Source organism: Oncorhynchus kisutch, linkage group LG27 (assembly GCF_002021735.2).
Source record: "Oncorhynchus kisutch isolate 150728-3 linkage group LG27, Okis_V2, whole genome shotgun sequence".
NCBI lineage: Eukaryota > Metazoa > Chordata > Actinopteri > Salmoniformes > Salmonidae > Oncorhynchus > Oncorhynchus kisutch.
Genome location: NC_034200.2, coordinates 15,906,237 through 15,925,998, shown reverse-complemented (window position 1 = coordinate 15,925,998; position 19,762 = coordinate 15,906,237). Strand labels below are relative to the sequence as shown.

The 19,762-nt window shown below is 42.9% G+C and overlaps 1 protein-coding gene across 1 annotated transcript in view; it reads right to left on the bottom strand.

Annotated features, from left to right (window-relative positions):
• The window catches only part of LOC109872072 (adhesion G protein-coupled receptor L2-like), a 111,606-nt gene that overhangs the window by 72,136 nt on the left and 19,708 nt on the right, over positions 1 to 19,762 (bottom strand). The window contains 1 exon segment of the mRNA XM_031806820.1: positions 12,028 to 12,244. Within this exon segment, the coding sequence (XP_031662680.1) occupies positions 12,028 to 12,103 (76 nt within the window). The 5' untranslated portion in view covers positions 12,104 to 12,244.

The window sequence follows — 19,762 nt, the reverse complement described above, 5'->3', positions numbered from 1 at the left end:
GTTTTGGCAAGTTGGTTAGGACATCTACTTTGTGCATGACACAAGTAATTTGTCCAGCAATTGTTTACAGACAGATTATTTCACTTATAATTCACTGCATCATAATTCCAGTGGGTCAGAAGTTTACATACACGAAGTTGACTGTGCCTTTAAACAGCCTGGAAAATTCCAGAAAATGATGTCATGGCTTTAGAAGCTTCTGATTGACATCATTTGAGTCAATTGGAGGTGTACATGTGGATGTATTTCAAGGGCTACCTTCAAACTCAGTGCCTCTTTGCTTGACATCATGGGAAAATCAAAATAAATCAGCCAAGACCTCAGAAAATACATTGTAGACGTCCACAAGTCTGGTTTATCCTTGGGAGCAATTTCCAAACGCCTGAAGGTAAAACGTTCATCTGTACAAACAATAGTACGCAAGTATAAACATGTCCTCTGGTCTGATGAAACAAAAATAGAACTGTTTGACCATAATTACCATTGTTATGTTTGGAGGAAAAAGAGGGAGGCTTGCCGTGAAGCATGGGGGTGGCAGCATCATGTTGTGGGGGTGCTTTGCTGCAGGAGGGACTAGTGCACTTCACAAAATAGATGGCATCATGAAGACGGAAAATGATGTGGATATATTGAAGCAACATCTCAAGACATCAGTCAGGAACTTAAAGCTTGGTCGCAAATGGGTTTTCCAAATGGACAATGACCCCAAGCATACTTCCAAAGTTGTGGCAAAATGGCTTAAGGACAACAAAGTAAACATATTGGAGTGGCCATCACAAAGCCCTGATCTTAATCCTATAGAAAGGATGGGCAGAACTGAAAAAGCGTGTGCAAGCAAGGAGGCCTACAAACCTGATTCAGTCACACCAGCTGTCCGGAGGAATGGGCCAAAATTCACCCAACATATTGTGGGAAGCTTGTGGAAGGCTACCCGAAAAGTTTGACCCAAGTGAAACAATTGAAAGGCAATGCTACCAAATACTAACTGATTGTATGTAAACTTCTGACCCACTGGGAATGTGATGAAAGAAATAAAAACTTAAATAAATCATTCTCTCAACTATTATTCTGACATTTCACATTCTTAAAATAAAGTGGTGATCCTAACTGACCTAAGACAGGGAATCTTTACTTGGAATAAGTGTCAGGAATTGTGAAAAACGGAGTTTAAATGTATTTGGCTAAGGTGTATGTAAACTTCCGACTTCAACTGTACATATTTTCATTAAAAACGTTATTTTGATTAATTTATTCATACCATTTCATCCTTCTACAAGATATAGTCCCGAAACAAATCTAGGGTTGCTACCCAAGCCGGCTTGTTGTTCGTTAAATTGGTTTGGTTGCCAGAGACAAGACCCAGTCGTTCATTATTTTTGTTCTATATCTATGGACGCGACCCAGTCGTTCGTTCTAAATGTTCCATTGCCATACTGGCTGGTAACGTTCTTATCCCTTGCATGCTAGCAAGCCAACTACGGCTAACTTACAGTCACATCAAACAGTGCAGCCAGAATAACAACAGTAGCTGTATTTGTTTAAGCTGTTTTCTAGTGACATATTTGGATACATCCATAACAAGGCGCTAATGAGGCGCGATTTCGCCTGGCATAGAAAATTTGCTCTCTCGTTAGGACACTGTTGTTCAGAGGAGCTAGGCAACAACACAGCTAACACAATAACTTCAAATTGAAGCTGGAAAAACTACAAACTAGCTGCACTTCGCTTCGTTTGACCTTTTTTTCAATTTACATTTCTTTGTATATATCCATAAAATGATGTCAGCTGATTCATGATTTCGACTGGCTGAGAAACTCTGCCTGCCTCTCTCTCTCTCTCGTCTCCCGAACCCCACACGTTCATTACTATGGGATAGTTGGAGATCGAATTTGAATATTGAAACATTGTTGCAAATGTCTGAGAGACAGACAGCAAGGTTTATACAATTCTCCACTGTTGAAAACTAAATGTGTGTCTAAAAGACATGTGAGATAATGTCTAGATGCTTTTTATAGTGGAGATCAAGTTTTCAAAACCTCTTAAGGATCCTCCACTTTTTTTTCTCCAATTTTCACCTAAAATGACATACCCAAATCTACCTGCCTGTAGCTCAGGACCTGATGCAAGTATATAAATATTATTGATATTATTTGAAAGGAAACACTTTGAAGTTTGTAGAAATGTGAAATTAATGTAGGAGAATATAACACATTAGATCTGGTAAAAGATAATAAAAAGAAAAAAACTAAAAAAATAATTGTACCATCATCTTTGAAATGCAAGAGAAAGACCCTAATGTATTATTCCAGCCCAGGTGCAATTTAGCAGTGTATGTGCTAAGTTTTAGACTGATCCATGAATCATTGCATTTATGTTCAAAATGCTGTATCAAGACTGCCCAAATGTGCCTAATTGGTTTATTAATAACTTTTCAAGTTCATAACTGTGCACTCTCTTCAAACAATAGCATGGTATTATTTCACTGTATTAGCTACTGTAAATTGTACAGTGTAGATAGATGAACAAGAATTTAAGCTTCTGCCAATATCAGATATGTCTATGTCCTAGGAAACGTTCTTGCTACTTACAACCTCATGCTAATCGCATTAGCCTACATTAGCTCAACCGTCCCGAGGGGGACCCATCAATCCTGTTGAGGATAACATCCCTGCCTGGGCTGATGAGATGCACAGTCAGATGGAACAGAGTAAATAGGTATTTTAACGTCATAGATTTAGCCAGTGGTAACTTGTGCAATAGACACCGGCTGGAATGCACTTTTAACCAATCAGAATTCCGGATTAGACCCACCCGTTGTATAATCATTTTATAGAAATCACATTCCGACATCCCATATACGGTCGTTGTAGGTGACCCTTTTAGAGCTTGGTCAATGAAGTGAGAGACAAACAGAATCCAGACACATTCCAATGGAGTAGCCCAATCCAACAGGCGGACAATCTCTGGAACACTGTCTGACTGACCACTGATTGACTAGAGTGTGATGACTGTGATGACCTTGCCCCCTCCACTCCTCCACCGGTCAATATGAGCAACAAGCAGCCTGGCCACTGATAAGAGATTGGCCAGATGGGGAGACCTTGATGACAGACAGCTTCCTGGTTCCCTGCCCCCCTCCTTCACTTCGATGAGGAGCCATTGCGGGCTGGCAGCCCTGCGCACTCAACGGAGGAATATGCTGATAACGTACCAGGCAAACAAAAACGCTCTTTGTGCCTCTCTCTCTCAGTCTCTCTGTTTCTCAGACCCCCGTTTCGGGGGACTTTATTCCCTCTCTAACCACACTTATTCAATTTCCTGCACAGCAGTAGAAGGGTTCCTTATCTTGGGCTGTTTATACCTGCAAATCACCCAGCAGCCCTTTTGTTTGCAGGTGACCCACCCCGAGGTGACATTTAATTCCTGGACAGAAAATGTGGTCATGCTCCATGGCACAGCCTCCCTAGCCTTGGGGGATTTACTATTACATGCTACAGAGTGGTGTTCGTTTCACCATCTAGAGTATACAGACCTAGCAGACAGAGGTACACAAACAAGAGTGCTGCTGCTAATAAAACATAGTGGAAATAAACCAAGCCCAATGAGACACAAATACACACACACACACACACACACACAGAATAGTAATCAGTATGTAGACTAACCTATCACACAAATACACCACTGACAGAAATATGCAAGCAAACACGCGCGCACACACACACTATCGTAATTCATTTTTGAATTGCTTCACTCCTTTTTATTTTTATATATTTTTTGTTGTTGTAATAATTAACATCTGGGGTGTATATCATATTCAATGCTGCCCCAAAAAATAATTATAAACTCCTACAAAATCGACTGCAGTGTAAAGTCAACGTCAGCAACAAATTATTCTCTAAATAGCAATCATTTTCTTCACAGACACTACGGATGCAATATATGATAGACTACTTTCCCTTTGATAGAGCCAAGATCCCCTTTCATCCTATAAAATCAAATTGTATTTTATTTGTCACATGTGCTGAATACAACCTTACAGTGAAACGCTTACTTACAAGCCCTTAACCAACCATGCAGACTTAAGAAAATACCTTTAAAAAGTAAGAGATAAGAATAACAAATGTATAAAGAGCAGCAGTACATTTTTTATTTGTATTTTATTTCACCTTTATTTAACCAGGTAAACTAGTTGAGAACAAGTTCTCATTTACAACTGCAACCTGGCCAAGATAAAGCAAAGCAGTGCGACACAAACAACAACACAGAGTTACACATGGAATAAACAAGCGTACAGTCAATAACACAATAGGAAAAAAATTAAAGTCTATATACAGTGTGTGCAAATGGCGTGAGGAGGTAAGGCAATAAATAGGCCATAGTAGCGATGTAATTACAATTTAGCAAATTAACATTGGAGTGATAGATGAGCAGATGATGTGCAAGTAGAAATACTGGTGTGCAAAAGAGCAGAAAAGTAAATACAAACAATATCGGGATGAGGTAGGTAGATTGGGTGGGCTATTTACAGATGGGCTATGTACAGCTGCAGCGATCAGTTAGCTGCTCAGATAGCTGATGTTTAAAGTTAGTAGGGGAAATATAAGTCTCCAGCTTCAGTGATTTTTGCAATTCGTTCCAGTCATTGGCAGCAGAGAACTGTAAGGAAAGGTGGCCAAAGGACGTGTTGGCTTTGGGGATGACCCGTGAGAGATACCTGCTAGTGCGCATGCTACGGGTGGGTGTTGTTATCGTGACCAGTGAGCTGATGATGAGATAGCTTTACCTAGCAGACAAGGCAGAGCTTTACCTAGCATTGACTTATAGATGACCTGGAGCCAGTCGGTCTGGCAACGAAAATCTAGCAAGGGTCAGCCGACTAGAGCATACAGGTCGCAGTTGTGGGTAGTATAGGGGGCTTTGGTAACAAAATGGAGAGCACTGTGATAGACTGCATCCAGTTTGCTGAGTAGAGTGTTGGAAGCTATTTTGTAAATGACATCGCCAAAGTCGAGGATCGGTAGGATAGTCAGTTTTACGAGGGTGTGTTTGGCGGCGTGAGTGAAGGAGGCTTTGTTGCGAAATAGGAAGCCGATTCTAGATTTAGTTTCGGATTGGAGATGTTTAATATAAGTCTGGAAGGAGAGTTTACAGTCTAGCCAGACACCTAGGTATTTGTAGTTGTCCACATATTCTAAGTTAGAACCGTCCAGAGCAGTGATGCTAGTCGGGCGGGCAGGTGCGGGCAGCGAACGGTTGAAAAGCATGCATTTCTTTTACTAGCGTTTAAGAGCAGTTGGAGGCCACGGAAGGAGTGTTGTATGGCATTGAAGCTCGTTTGGAGGTTAGTTAACACAGTGTCCAAGGAAGGGCCAGATGTATACAGAATGGTGTCGTCTGCGTAGAGGTGGATCAGGGAATCACCCGCAGCAAGAGCGACATCATTGATATATACAGAGAAAAGAGTCGGCCCGAGAATTGAACCCTGTGGTACCCCCAAAGAGACTGCCAGAGGTCCGGACAATGGGCCCTCCGATTTGACACACTGAACTCTGTCTGAGAAGTAGTTGGTGAACCAGGCAAGGCAGTCATTTGAGAAACCAAGGCTGTTGAGTCTGCCAATAAGAATGTTGTGATTGACAGTCTGAAGCCTTGGCCAGGTCGATGAAGAAGGCTGCACAGTACTGTCTTTTATCGATTGATAACGTTTAGTACCTTGAGCATGGCCAAGGTGCACCCGTGACCAGCTTGGAAACCGGATTGCACAGCGGAGAAGGTACGGTGGGATTCAAAATGGTCAGTGATCTGTTTATTAACTTGGCTTTCGAAGACTTTAGAAAGGCAGGGCAGGATGGATATAGGTCTATAACTGTTTGTGTCTAGAGCGTCACCCCCTTTGAAGAGGGGGGTGAAATAACAATAGCGGGGCTATATACAGGGGGTAATTGAGGTAATATGTACATGTAGGTAGACTTATTAAAGTGACTATGCATAGATCAGCAACTTGAAGCTCTCAACCTGCTCCACTGCAGCCCCGTCGATGAGAATGGGGGCGTGCACTGTCCTCCTTTTCCTGTTGTCCACAATCATCTCTTTTGTCTTGATCACGTTGAGGGGGGGTTGTTGTCCTTGTATCACACGGTCAGGTCTCTGACCTCCTCCCTATAGGAGGTCTCATCGTTGTCGGTGATCAGGCCTACCACTGTTGTGTCATCAGCAAACGTAATGATGGTGTTGGAGTTTTGCCTGGCTGTGCAGTCATGAATGAACAGGGAGTACAGGAGGGGACTGAGCACGCACGCCTGAGGGGACCCGTGTTGAGGATCAGCATGGCCGATGTGTTGTTACCTACCCTTACCACCTGGGGGCGGCCTGTCAGGAAGTCCAGGATCCAGTTGCAGAGGGAGGTGTTTAGTCCCAGGGTCCTTAGCTTAGTGATGAGCTTTGAGGGCACTATGGTGTTGAACGCTGAGCTGTAGTCAATGAATAGCATTCTCGCATAGGTGTTCCTTTTGTCCAGGTGTGAAAGGGCAGTGTGGAGTGCAATAGAGATTGCATCATCTGTGGATCTGTTGGTGCAGTATGCAAATTGGAGTGGGTCTAGGGTTTCTGGGAAGATGGTGTTTATGTGAGCCATGACCAGCCATTTAAAGCATTTCATGGCTACAGACGTGAGTGCTATGGGTCGGTAGTCATTTAGGCAGGCTACCTTAGTGTTCTTGGGCACAAGGACTATGGTGGTCTGCTTGAAACATGTTGGTATTACAGAATCAGACAGGGAGAGGTTGAAAATGTCAGTGAAGACACTTGCCAGTTGGTCAATGCATGCTTGGAGTACACATCCTGGTAATCCGTCTGGCCCTGCGGTCTTGTGAATGTTGACCTGTTTAAAGATTTTACATCGGCAGCGGAGAGCTTGATCACACAGTCGTCCAGAACAGCTGATGCTCTCATGCATGTTTCAGTGTTACTTGCCTTGAAGCAAGCATAGAAGTTATATAGCTCGTCTGGTAGGATTGTGTCTGTAATAGTTTGCAGGCCCTGCCACATCCGACGAGTGTCGGAGCCGGTGTAGTACGATTCGATCTTAGTCCTGTACTGATGCTTTGGTTTGTCGGAGGTTCGTCGGAGGGCATAGCGGGATTTCTTATAAGCTTCTGGGTTAGAGTCCCACTCCTTGAACGCGGTAGCTCTTCCCTTTAGCTCAGTGTGAATGTTGCCTGTAATCCATGGGTTCTGGTTGGGGTATGTACGTACAGTCACTGAGGGGCGGCAGGGTAGCCTAGTGGTTAGAGCATTGGACTAGTAATCCCCGAGCTGACAAGGTACAAAATCTGTCGTTCTGCCCCTGAACAGGCAGTTAACCCACTGTTCTTAGGCCGTCATTGAAAATAAGAATTTGTTCTTAACTGACTTGCCTAGTAAAATAAAGGTTAAAAAAAGAATAATAATAATAAAAATAAAAAAAGGGGACGACGTCCTTGAAGCACTTATTGAAGAATCCCGGTACATATTCCAGTCTGTGCTAGAAAAACAGTCCTGTAGTTTAGCATCTGCTTCATGTGAAAACTTTTTATAGACCGAGTCACTGCTTAAATCGCGAACAACGCAAAAAAAAACCTAACAAAATAGCATGGTTAGTTAAGAGCCGATAAGACGGCTGCCTTCCCCTAAGGCCCCCCCATCAAACAAGCGCCTTAAGAGAATTGTCTTTTAAAAACATGATGTCCCGGACACATTAAAATCTATGTCATGATGAAGGAGAACATTGCTGACAATGCCAAGTTAAAATATTCAATAGCGCAGGTAGAAATAGTCATGCCGCAATACGACAGATTGCATTGTTTACACTGATCATCGCTATTCTTGTCTTTGGTCTCACCTGTAATAAATCTTCTTTGTTCTTATTTGTTGTCTAGTATTTGCTATATGTTGTGTATATTGTTGATTCAATGTGACATACTCTTGGCTTCAATTCATCTCTATGTAAATATTACCATTTGAACTGGAAATTATACTGTAATAAAATCGGACATATTGCTATTACCTTCAATCATCTTCCTTATTCTAAAGTCCCATACATGATTAATGCCAAATATTTTTTTTTTTTAAAAGCCTACGTGTTTTTGCAGACATGAACGTTTGATTATATGCATGACTTTGTCATGACATTTGTAAGCCCTGGGAAGGAAGTGACTTGTGAAAACCAACTCCAAGAATTTACATTCAAGCAGGGGTGTTCAATTAAACTGAAACTCCTCTCTATTGTATACACCACAGGGAACAATATTACTTTGCCACCACCATTATTCGAGTTGGGTTGTTTGAGTCTGAGGAACTTCCATTTACTTTAACTGTAGATCTCACATTTGAGTGGGGAAAAAAGTGAGGCTGGGGTCTGGTCCCATGTGTTTATATTCACTTGAGACGTTGGAGGGGTGTGAATTGAGCTGGGTTGTGTCGCTGCCAGCAAACAAGATTTAGAGGCATGCTAAGCAAATGAAATCAACCTGTCAGGAGGCTTAACTTCCAACCTAATAGATTGAGTGTCTGTTCATCATAGGGCCATATAACAGGGAGTTTTACAATCACATCTAAATACACAATAAAAGCAAGCTAGGCCTCTCCTCTCCCAAAGGCCTGCACTCTTAAATCATAGCTGCGCGTACGGACAGACCGGAACATTCTTGTTGCTGCTCTTGGTTTCCCAAGACCCACTCAGGAAATCACTGCTAATCTAAATTACCTCATCAAGGTTGATATTGTGTTTTGTTTTCGCAGAATGAAATGCTGAATCCTGTGCTGTTCAATACAGCTTTTTCCCATAATAATGACATTTTTCTGGACAAATCGTATCTAGGTTTACCGGCTTCTCCTATTCATGGGAAATTGTACAAGGTTACGTTCAAGAAGAAACATTCCATCTTAAAGATGGACATGGTGAGAAAGCATTGTGAGGGAAAGGATTGTGTGGGGAAAGCATCGCTACATATGCTGTAGCCAATATTGACTGAATTATAATGATGACTGCAGTATAATAAACATTTTGAGAATGTGAATGTGACGGTTAAGATCCATCTCTCAGCGACACCCCCCCATGCGGTCACGGCTAGATGAAAGTCCAAGCGATAAAACCTGTCTTGTTTCACGGAAGACTTCCATTTGGGCCAGAACGTGCCGTGGGAAAGGGATAAATCAGAGGGCGTTCTGTGTGCATGTTCACAGCACGCAGTCTCGCCAGTCATCTGTGAATCTCCCAGGGCTCGACTGATAATTCATGATAGCCCTGCCATAGACCCGCACCGTTCAGATATGAATTATAAAAACACCAAACCAAGCATATCAGTCAGATGACAGACTGGACGTTAATGGCTGGAGGCCAGTGTGGAGAATCGAGGCTCGCTGCTTTCTTTCCATTCATTCCACTCTGACAACTGGAAATACCAGTGTGGCACATGGGAGGCCATTCCATCAATACACAGCCATGGCTTTCTTATGGCTGGAGTCCAATCATTTTTGATGAGTTGGGACCTATAGTTGACCCTTATAACCATCTTGATAGAATAAAATCACTCAAGTATGGGAGTTGATAGAACAATATAATAACTTTTAGGCAAGATCTGCTAATGAAAGCAATGCAGTCTAATGCAAGTGAAATTTAAAATGATGTGCAAATAGTTTAAGTAAAATTGGAAGCCCTCCATGTCTACTAGGAGTGAATGAGAGTGCCTGCATTTTGGCAATTTTCACTGACTGAAAAAGTTTGTCTAATTCTCAATATGTACAAGGGTCATGTGACTAAACTAGGTCAAAAATAATTACACCACTGTCTGCTTTAGCCCTTCGGCACTTTTCACAAAGGCTGGTATTTGAATAGACAAAACATTGACACCTCAGTTTAATATGCTTGTCAAATAGACAGAACCTGGTGTAGAAACTGAATATCGCCTGCAATCCAAACACTTGTTGGGAACAAAACAAACAGTGTTTCCTGAATTATACTTAATCCCCATCTACACAAAGAGATGACACAGACAAAGAAGAGAAACGACTTTTATCTTCCTCTTTCTGTTTCATACACATTTGGATGTTTCGGTTGAGGGGCCTATTCCACTCCTGGTATTAACAACAGAACGACGGCTACACAATATCTACACAAAATAAACCGCAGACCATAATTCCCTGACCCAACAAAAAAAATATTGGCTTCTTTTCTTTGAAGTTCATAATAACTGCCATTGTGAGAGGAACTCGGCCCTACCTTTGCAGGGTTGGCTGCTTGGCTAGGTCTGAATCTGGTTGTCACCTTCTATCTTCATATCTACAGGCTGGGCGGTCTAAAACCACCCTTGGGTAACATGATACCATCCCTGACCCAGTTTTCTGCTCCAGGAATGATATACTTAGTCAATATATAAGTTAGACAATGATTTGAAAAGGCAGCAATAAAAAGACACGAGTGCAAACATAGAACGGAAGTCATTACTGGAACTTTTTAAAAAGCAGTGCGCAGAAATAGAGAGAGAATCAGAGAGCTATATTTGAATATAAAAACCACATGCACTGAAGCATGGTTTCCAATGATGTCCCTATTATGCTAATAAGAAAACCGTCATTAAAGATTTTCAAAAAAAAAGGAATGTTTTTGTTTTGGGTGTACATAGTCACGTCATAGTACTATCTTCTCCTCACCGAAAAGAGGAAGTCGTTTTTAAGAGGGGGCCTTTTGTAGGTCGGACATCCATGGAAATGTGGTTTATGCTTCAAAAAATGGCACACACACACACACAGGGTGAAGGTGAGTGGCGTACGGATGGATCCGACATAGTTTTCAATGTGAAAACCCACACACATTCCTGCTTTGATAAAAATGGGCAAATTTGCATTCATAGGCCTGAGAGCCCTCGCCTTCGTCAAGTGAAACCCAAAACCTTGACGTTCTGCATACCAAAGCAGGAACTCGCCCTGAGAAGAAAATCACCGGGACCGTTCAGCCCAGACCATCTCGCAGCTCAAATCAGAAGCCCCATTCTTCAAACTTTTCTGAGGTCGTTTGTTTTCTTGGGAAAAAGATTTGAGTTATTTAGTATCGTATTCAAGTGCTATACATCTACAAAGTGAGTTTATCTCCTTCTGAATGTTTGTGCCTGCTTCGACTGTTCCATTCCCCATCTCTTTTTAGTTAACAAATCATCTTTCACAGTCAGATTTAAATATAAAACAACAACAAAAAACTATTGAAATCTATGAAAGTGTGAAATAGAAACATGACAAAGAGATATTTAATTCAAAAGAAATCTCAGGAGTTGATACGCTTTGACGTTTGGCTGTAATCAATGTTTGGCACGCTAGCATGTGATTTGAGTACAATGAGAGTAAAACCGAACAGACATGTAATGATTGTCATTAAGCAGAAATACAAACCAACCGATATTAATGCCTCCGATGGGAACATATCAGAGAGAATAGTTTGACAAACTTGTAATGACAGCCAAACGTACTAATCTAAAGTAAGGCATGGAAAAGAAGAAAAAAAAATAATCACAAGATGCCTTTGGGTAGCATGAAAAACAAACACAAAAAAAACACTAGTAGTTCTTTCCAAAAACTCTTCTGTTAGGCAAAACGCCATCTCCTTTGATTGAAGCCTCCAGGTGCAAGGACTGAACAGAATCATCCTATCAAGTTGCATATAAAAACGAATGGTGTTTTCGGAATTACAAAAGCCTCGGTGCACTGCACTCAGATCAACAACTCAGTCCCTGTGCTATTGTGAACCTTCAATGGTAAAATATCTTGGAAGTGAATTCACCATATAACACAACTCTTCACTCCCATTAGAAGACTGCAAACATACTTTCATGGAACACAATCACATTCAGTGAACACACGCGCACACACACACACACACACACACACACACACACACACACACACACACACACACACACACACACACACACACACACATACACACACACACACACACCATGTATCGGACTCAAATCCAGACAAGTAAGGACTTACCTTCTGAACAATGGAAATGAATTAGGGTGAGCAGTAGACAATGGAGAACTAAACACCTCCACGCTGCAGGAGCCATTGTTGCTGAGTGTGGAGAGGTCTCCAGATGCCCTCTAGTTAACAACTGTGGTTGTAGGATATAGAATCGAAAAAGCAGAGGAGTCTTGGAGTAGTCAGCGATCTGTGGTTTTAGGAGAAGCCTCACCAGTCATCTTCTCATCTGAAAATACAGAGAGGAAGATTGGGGTGAAAAGGAGGGGGGGGAGGGTACTGCTGCAAATCGAGACAACATCATCATCACAAAGCCTATGTCATCACTGCTGCCATCTTTCAAGATGGGTTTGAGCGATGCATTACCATAAATATTCAACACACAGTACAAATGGTGAATATTCATGGCGAGACAAATGTATACTGAAAATGTGTGATAACAGTAAGTCACTTCTGATATATGCATCTGCCAAAATGACCACAAACATTCATCAGTCAAACCAGTCAGATAGTGAGATATTCAGTCCATGCAGACAGGCAAATTGAGAGGTTTGACGAAATACTGGAGCTATTCAGTCTATCAAGACTACCGTTAGTGTTTATTATTCGCTTCTGACAGGAATACTCTTGGGTAGAAGAGAGGATGACAGAGCACTCATCCCTGGGCTATAGGCTCATCTTTTCCATGTAGCGAATTAGTGTTTACACTGACTACCTTCACCCCGTTTATCCCTCCACTCCCTGCCTCCCTCAATCTCCTCCCCAGAGCTCTACTGCCTTATACCCACAAGAGAGGACCCTGTTGCTCAGGCAACGCACTCACACAGACTCAGACAGGACACCATTAGAGACACAGCTTCTTTGTGAGGTACTTTTGTCTGCTTCTTCCTTATCTTGAAGGGAACCAAAAACAGCCCAGCCAGCTTTGTCTGCCTCGGCTAAGGTTAGGCTCAAGTCCCAGAAGACGCACTCCACACACCAGAGAGACTTGTTAGAATACAAGTCAAATACGCCGGACGGAGGTCATGTCACACATACACTACCGTTCAAAAGTTTGTGGTCCTTTAGAAATGTTCTTGTTTTTGAAGGAAAAGCACATTTTTTGTCCATTAAAATAACATAAAATTGATCAGAAATACAGTGTAGACATTGTTAATGTTGTAAATGACTATTGTAGCTGGAAACGGCAGATTTTTATGGAATATCTATGTAGGCGTACAGAGGCCCATTATCAGCAACCATCACTCCTGTGTTCCAATGGCATGTTGTGTTAGCTAATCCACGTTGATCATTTTAATGGCTAATTGATCATTAGAAAACCATTTTGCAATTATGTTAGCACAGCTGAAAACTGTTGTTCTCATTAAAGAAGAAATTAAACTGGCCTTCTTTAGACGAGTTGAGTATCTGGAGCACCAGCATTTATGGGTTCGATTACATGGAATAGCCTTCATTTCTCAGAACAAGAATAGACTGAATAGTTTCAGAAGAAAGTTCTTTGTTTCCTGCCAATTTGAGCCTCTAATTGAATTAGCATTTTAAAATGGTAAACTTGGATTAGCTAACACAACGTGCCATTGGAACACGTTGATAGTTGCTGATAATGGGCCTCTGTACCCCTATGTAGATATTCCATTAAAAATCTGCTGTTTCCAGCTACAATAGTCATTTACAACATTAACAATGTATTTCTGATCAAGTTGATGTTATTTTAAATAGACAAAAAAAAAGGAAATTTCTAAGTGACCCCAAACTTTTGAATGGTAGTGTATATATATGTTAGCAAACATGAACACACACACACACACACACACACACCTTGACCTGCACAAAAACAAACACACCAAAGAGACTACTATCCGGTACACATGACTTAACCTAGTTCATGATGTACTACCTATATTTAACTTCCACAATGTGACCTTGTCCATGAAGACATGTCATCATGAACACAGTACGCAGCATTTTACACTTTGAAGTGTGGAGGACGCCACGAGAGGATCCTTTGCGTTTCTGTGTTCTCCTCTCCAGAGACACTCATCAACTACCCTGATTATTTTATAATGAACCTAAATTTGAGCAGGGCAGCACTCGGTTCTGATCACTCTCTGGGCTCCACTAATGCACTGCTAAGATATATTTATGGCAGCACACACACAAAAAGCATTGTGTTGTGGGAACTTCTATATGCATTAGCATACAGAGTCATCATTTAAATCTCCATTATGGATTCAGTCTTTAAAATGGCTCTATGGGTGGCTGGAGAGTCCTGTTTTTAACAGGCTAACTAAACACAGTGCACATAGTCTACAGACCCAAGGGTAATTCATCTTGCTTCGAGGTCAAATCTGCCACAAACTGTTGTACTGTGCGGCGCCAAGCTAACGCACGCGAGGCTATGATGATATATCAGTTAGAAGATAGGTGGTGCTTTCAGACACAGAGACAGAGACAGAGAGAGTGAGATGTGATTATTTGTCCGGAAATGACTTATCCAGCCGCAGTAGGCCACCAGATCAGATAACACAGTGGAGCAGCAGTGAAAACGCTACTCCCTCTCAGAGCGGCCCAAGACAACGTGAGCCTCGCTAATAATCGCTGGTACTCTGGTGTCTGAGTGACGTGTGAGGCCTGTCCTGTCACCCTGCAGATGCATTTAAGGCAGGAGACCAGAAAAATGGTTAACATTCAGTACCCCCCCCCCCCCCCCCCGTGACTGTGCCGCCCTCCCCTAGCGCTTTACACATTTATCATCCACAAATATGAGTCCTGGAGGCAGGGGGTTTAAGGAAGGGGGGCTTTAATGGAAGACGCATGGTGGTTGACCGGTGGAAACTGGAGAGACAGGGGGTTTATGGGGTAGAGGATACACCCCTCCCCAATACCCCCTACCCACTAACCCCTCTGCCCTGCTGGGCTGGCTCAACCGCTGATCCCAACAAGACACCAGGGGGCGAGAGGCCTGCGGGGCCTGGGGTTCCCTCCCTGCCTCCCGCACAGCCTGCCCCGGGGCCCCTTTCTCCTCCTGCACAGTACTCAGTACTACTCAGACCCACCCGCACCGTCGCCCCGCTGAGTAACATGTTCCCTTTCTCCCTTAAGCTTGCGGAGGAGCTCATCCCCCCCTCCCCCTCCTCCCCAACCAGCCGTTTTGTTTGGCGGGGTTTCTGGACTGGATTTGGTCAGACTTGAGATAAAAAAAGGATTAGCAGATTAACATGAAGACGTTTCTTTGCGAGTGCTGACAGACGTATCATAGTTTTACGTCGGGGAAGGAAGGGAAGATTGTGGTAGGTGCCGGGTAGCTTCCTCAAGCAGAAAATGACTTAAAGAGGTAAGTGAGGCGTAGTTAACCCCTGGGAGATGGTGTGTTTATGTGGACAAATGATCTACAGCACAGCTCCTCCAAGCAGCGAGGGAATTATTGTGGTTACTTGTTAGTCAACCAGGAAGGAATAATCACATCTCGTTCTAATACCATCATCGCCATGGCAGCAGCTATAGTAACAATTGTATACCAGAACCAGTTATGACTTACTGTCACCAGCTACATTAACCTTAACCGACTTTAATAATAATCCTGAAATCTTCTAGAATCATTAGACGTTATTAACTCATCATCTGTACTTTTTGCTCAATGTTCCCCCATAAAGGAACTACAGGAATTAATCTCTCCCTGTATTTGCTCTTTCTATTAACAGTATATCATCCCAGACACCCAGAATCCATCACAGGGGATGAAAAATGACGTGCAAACATCTAGAACATCTGTTTTTCTTTCTCTCCCACCCATAAGACAGCGAGAAGAGCGAGGAGACAAATGTATCATCAGTCTGGAGGATCGAGAAAAAAAACAGCACAGTGCAAACAAATGTTTCATGTTATCAGAGGAATGATAGGGAGAAAAAAACAAGCAAGCATTTCAAAAGGGGGAAGGCAAGCAATTAAAATGTAATTAGAATAAATGGATGGGAAAGAGACAGGCCACATGTCCTAGCATGAAATACGAGGCTGTTTGGGGCAGCAGCAGGCTGAATGAATGTGAAACTTCTTTGACAAAGCTTGTGGCTGCCTCAAGCTGGAGGCGACCGGCAAAAGAGTAGCCCAGAGAGAGAGAGAGAGAGAGCGAAAGATAGCAAAAGAGAGAGAGAGAGAATCTAGAGAGAGCGAGAGTGGGGGTCCAGGGTTTTCTAAGAAGGTAGTAACTGAATAGATGAGAGAGAGAGAGCAAGAGGAGAGGGAGAGAAGAATGGGAAGGGAGGAAAAAGAAATGGGCGGGAGGGTCACTGGGAATGATTGACAGCTTGTGAGTATGGCTTGACCTGTTGGGTTCGCCCCCCAGTACTCTCAACAGGCTTAGAGAAGGACAAAATAAAGCCGCAGGAATGTTAATTTATTTTCAATTGTTAGTGCCAGGGAAGGGGAGAGAAATAAAGAGTGCATATATACATATCAAGTGAGACTGGGACACAACTAGAGCACGTAAGTAGTCCTGGACTGGTGTATGCTTGAAGCTTTCAGTTGAAATAAAGATGTGGGCATGTGTGTTCTGTCTGTGTTCCAGTCTGGACCTCACAGGCACAATGCTTCAGTCCTTTAGCCCTCTCTGACTAACTAATTTGGGGAACTGTCCACCCCACAACAACAGCCTACACTCCAGAAAGAAATAACAACATGAAGATGGCGGGAGAGGAGGTGCTTTGGGTTGGGTAGTGTTGCAGGTATACCTGAAACTTCGGTACTTTTTTATAAACAAGAACATGACAAATGGTGTGGAACTAGAATTGTTGTTACTTTCGGTACTTCAAATGTGTCTCACGTCGTCTATTGATTGAGAGAGGATCAAGTCTCACTGGGAATCTGGGCTACATCCCCACTTTTAACTGCACAGAAGTTTACACACTTGACTAATGCAGCACGGCATGTAGAAATGTTGAAACGGTTCATTACTGTTTGCAAAATAATGTTCATTATAGGCTAGAACACTTTACATTGCTAGAAGACACCGGAATATTCCAGCTTTGTAGACTAACTTTGCTTGCTAGTTTACAGCTGAAGTTAACAATTCACTACCCAGTACTTTTTTGTACGATAATATGCAAACCATTTCAAAGCTGATTGTCACCAAAAACGTAATTCATTCACTTAGTCTCCCCCGCCTCACATCTCTCCCAGTCAAGATCATCTTTGGTTGAACCTTGAACTGACTGTGAGTGAAGTCATGGGTCTTTTTTTCTTCTTTTTGTTTGACACTTATTTTACCGGGTAAGTTGGCTGAGAACACATTCTCATTTACATCAACGACCTAGGGAATAGTTACAGGGGAGCAGAGGGGGATAAATGAGCCAATTGGAAGCTGGGGATGATTAGGTGGCCATGATGGTATGAGGGCCAGATTGGGAATATAGCCAGGACACCAGAGTTAACTCCCCTGCCCCCTTTTTCTCCACAATTTTGATCTTGTCTGGTCGCTGTAACTCCCAACGGGCTCGGGTGGCGAAACATGACTCAGCAAACCGCGCTGCTTAAGTGATGTGTCAGAGGAAACACTGTTCACCTGACGACCGAGGTCAGCCTGCAGGCGCCTGGCCTGTCACAAGGAGTCGCTAGAGCGTGATGAGCCAAGTAAAGCCCACCCCCTGGCCAAACACTCCCCTAACCCAGACAATACCGGGCCAATTGTGCTCCGCCCTATGGGCCTCTCGATCACTGCCGGTTGTGATACAGCCCAGGATCAAACCTGGGTTCTGTAGTGACGTCTCTAGCACTGCGATGCAGTGCCCTAGACCGCTACGCCACTCAGGAGGCCCTAGTGCCATGGGGTCTTTAGTGACCAGAGTCAGGACACCCGTTTAACATTCCATCCGAAAGACGGCACACTGTACAGGGCAATGTCCCCAATCGCTGCCCTGGGGCATTGGGATATTTTTGTTTTTAGAACAGAGGATAGAGTGCCTCCTACTGGCATCTAGTCTCATCCAGGGACTGATTAGGACCAACCCTGCTTAGCTTCAGATGCAAGCCAGCAGTGGTATTCTGCTGAGTCTTAAAGAGGGACTGACTTCAAAAAGCAACAAATCCCTTTGAAAACGGCCTATGGGGCATCGGTATGAGTCCGAAACAGTTATTCTAATGTCAAAATGTTATACTACAAATTGTAAATAGGATCATTTGGGTCTTAAAGTCATTTTTTTCTAAAGCAAAGTTTGGAACACCCGTGGGTCACACCATGGAAAATTTGGGTTAGGTTTTGATTAGACGATGTCCATTTGCCCACGAACATGGGGTGAAGAGCTATGGTGATTGCTCTCTATCCAATAGCAGTGAGACAGGCCTGCCCTGCAGCTCTGACTGTTTACATAAGAAAACATGTGGCACATTTTTTTACTTGAGAAATACTGCACCAAAAACCTTAGTTAGATATAAAATTGTGCAACTAAAACATCCTCGGCCAAAACGTCAAAATGAACTACAGATTTCTTGAGTTATCTTAGATTAATTCTGGGGATTTTGAGGAAGTGAAATAGGCTTCACTTCTACAGTGTCTCATGGGGGACAAACATCATTAACCAAACGCAGAATCGGTCCCAAATGGAAGGAAAACAGATTGTTTTTCATCTATAGCCCCATGGAATCAGCCAAAAACAATCTCAATAACTCAACACATGCACACACACACCTACACGCCTACTGAATATGCATTGTAAAAAAGCCTATAGGCTACATCTTGATGTACCCAATTTATCAAGAGATTTACCATTCAAATAAATGATTACCATTATGTTATGTAGTTAGATTGCTAGACAAGTCAAAGTGATTGCATGAATTTATAATTGCTTAATTAATGGGCACATTCAAAAATCTAACATTTAAAAATGTAATGATATTGAACTCAAAACATCAATCTGGATCAACTGCCATTTTGTGACTTTGGCTAATATGCCTTCTTTTATGCAGTGGTATAATTTTGGTATCGAGTATCATGATACTAACCCTGGTAACGGTATAGAAGTCAAAATTCTGGTATCGTGACAACACTAGGTTAGGGTGTGTTTTAGTTGGGATCTACAGGAACTGACTGATAAAATAAAGCCCCCCCAGATAATTATTTGTCCTCTATGCACCCCAACGCTACCCAGGAACACTTTGTCTTAACTGTCCCAGTCTGTCAGGGTTAGGGCTGCGCCCCCCCCCCCCCCCCCCCCCGCTACCCCCGCCCCTCCCCCTCTCCTAAGGGAAATTATGTCACTTCCTTAGCTCTGTCAGTGGTGCAGACAGAGCACTTGTCATGGCTGCCAGTGATGGAGATAGGCGCTCGTCAGGCATGACAGTCAGGTGGGAGGAGGGTTCAGCACTGTGGAGCTGATAAGATATTTTTGGGACAGGGGCAGGGGCAGGAAGGGGGGAGCGGGGAAAAACATGAACAGGTACCTGCATGGTATTCATAGGGTCGACGACAGTTGGTTGGTGAATTTCAAGGCTCTCTGCCAACAGATTGAAATGATAGATAAAGAGTGCCAACGGGCACAGAGAGAGAAAGAGAGAGAGAAAGATTGGTGAGAAGGATGGTGAGAAGGATGGTGAAATTGAGAGAAGGATGGCAAAATTGAGAGGGAGGAGAGAGGTAGCCTTTAGAAAACGACTAGAATAGAGAAAACAGCAAAGTCAAATATTGTGGTTAGCAGAAAGTGGACAAATTAAAATTAATTGGCAGAAATAGGAGTGGGAAATTGATGTACGAAAGGCA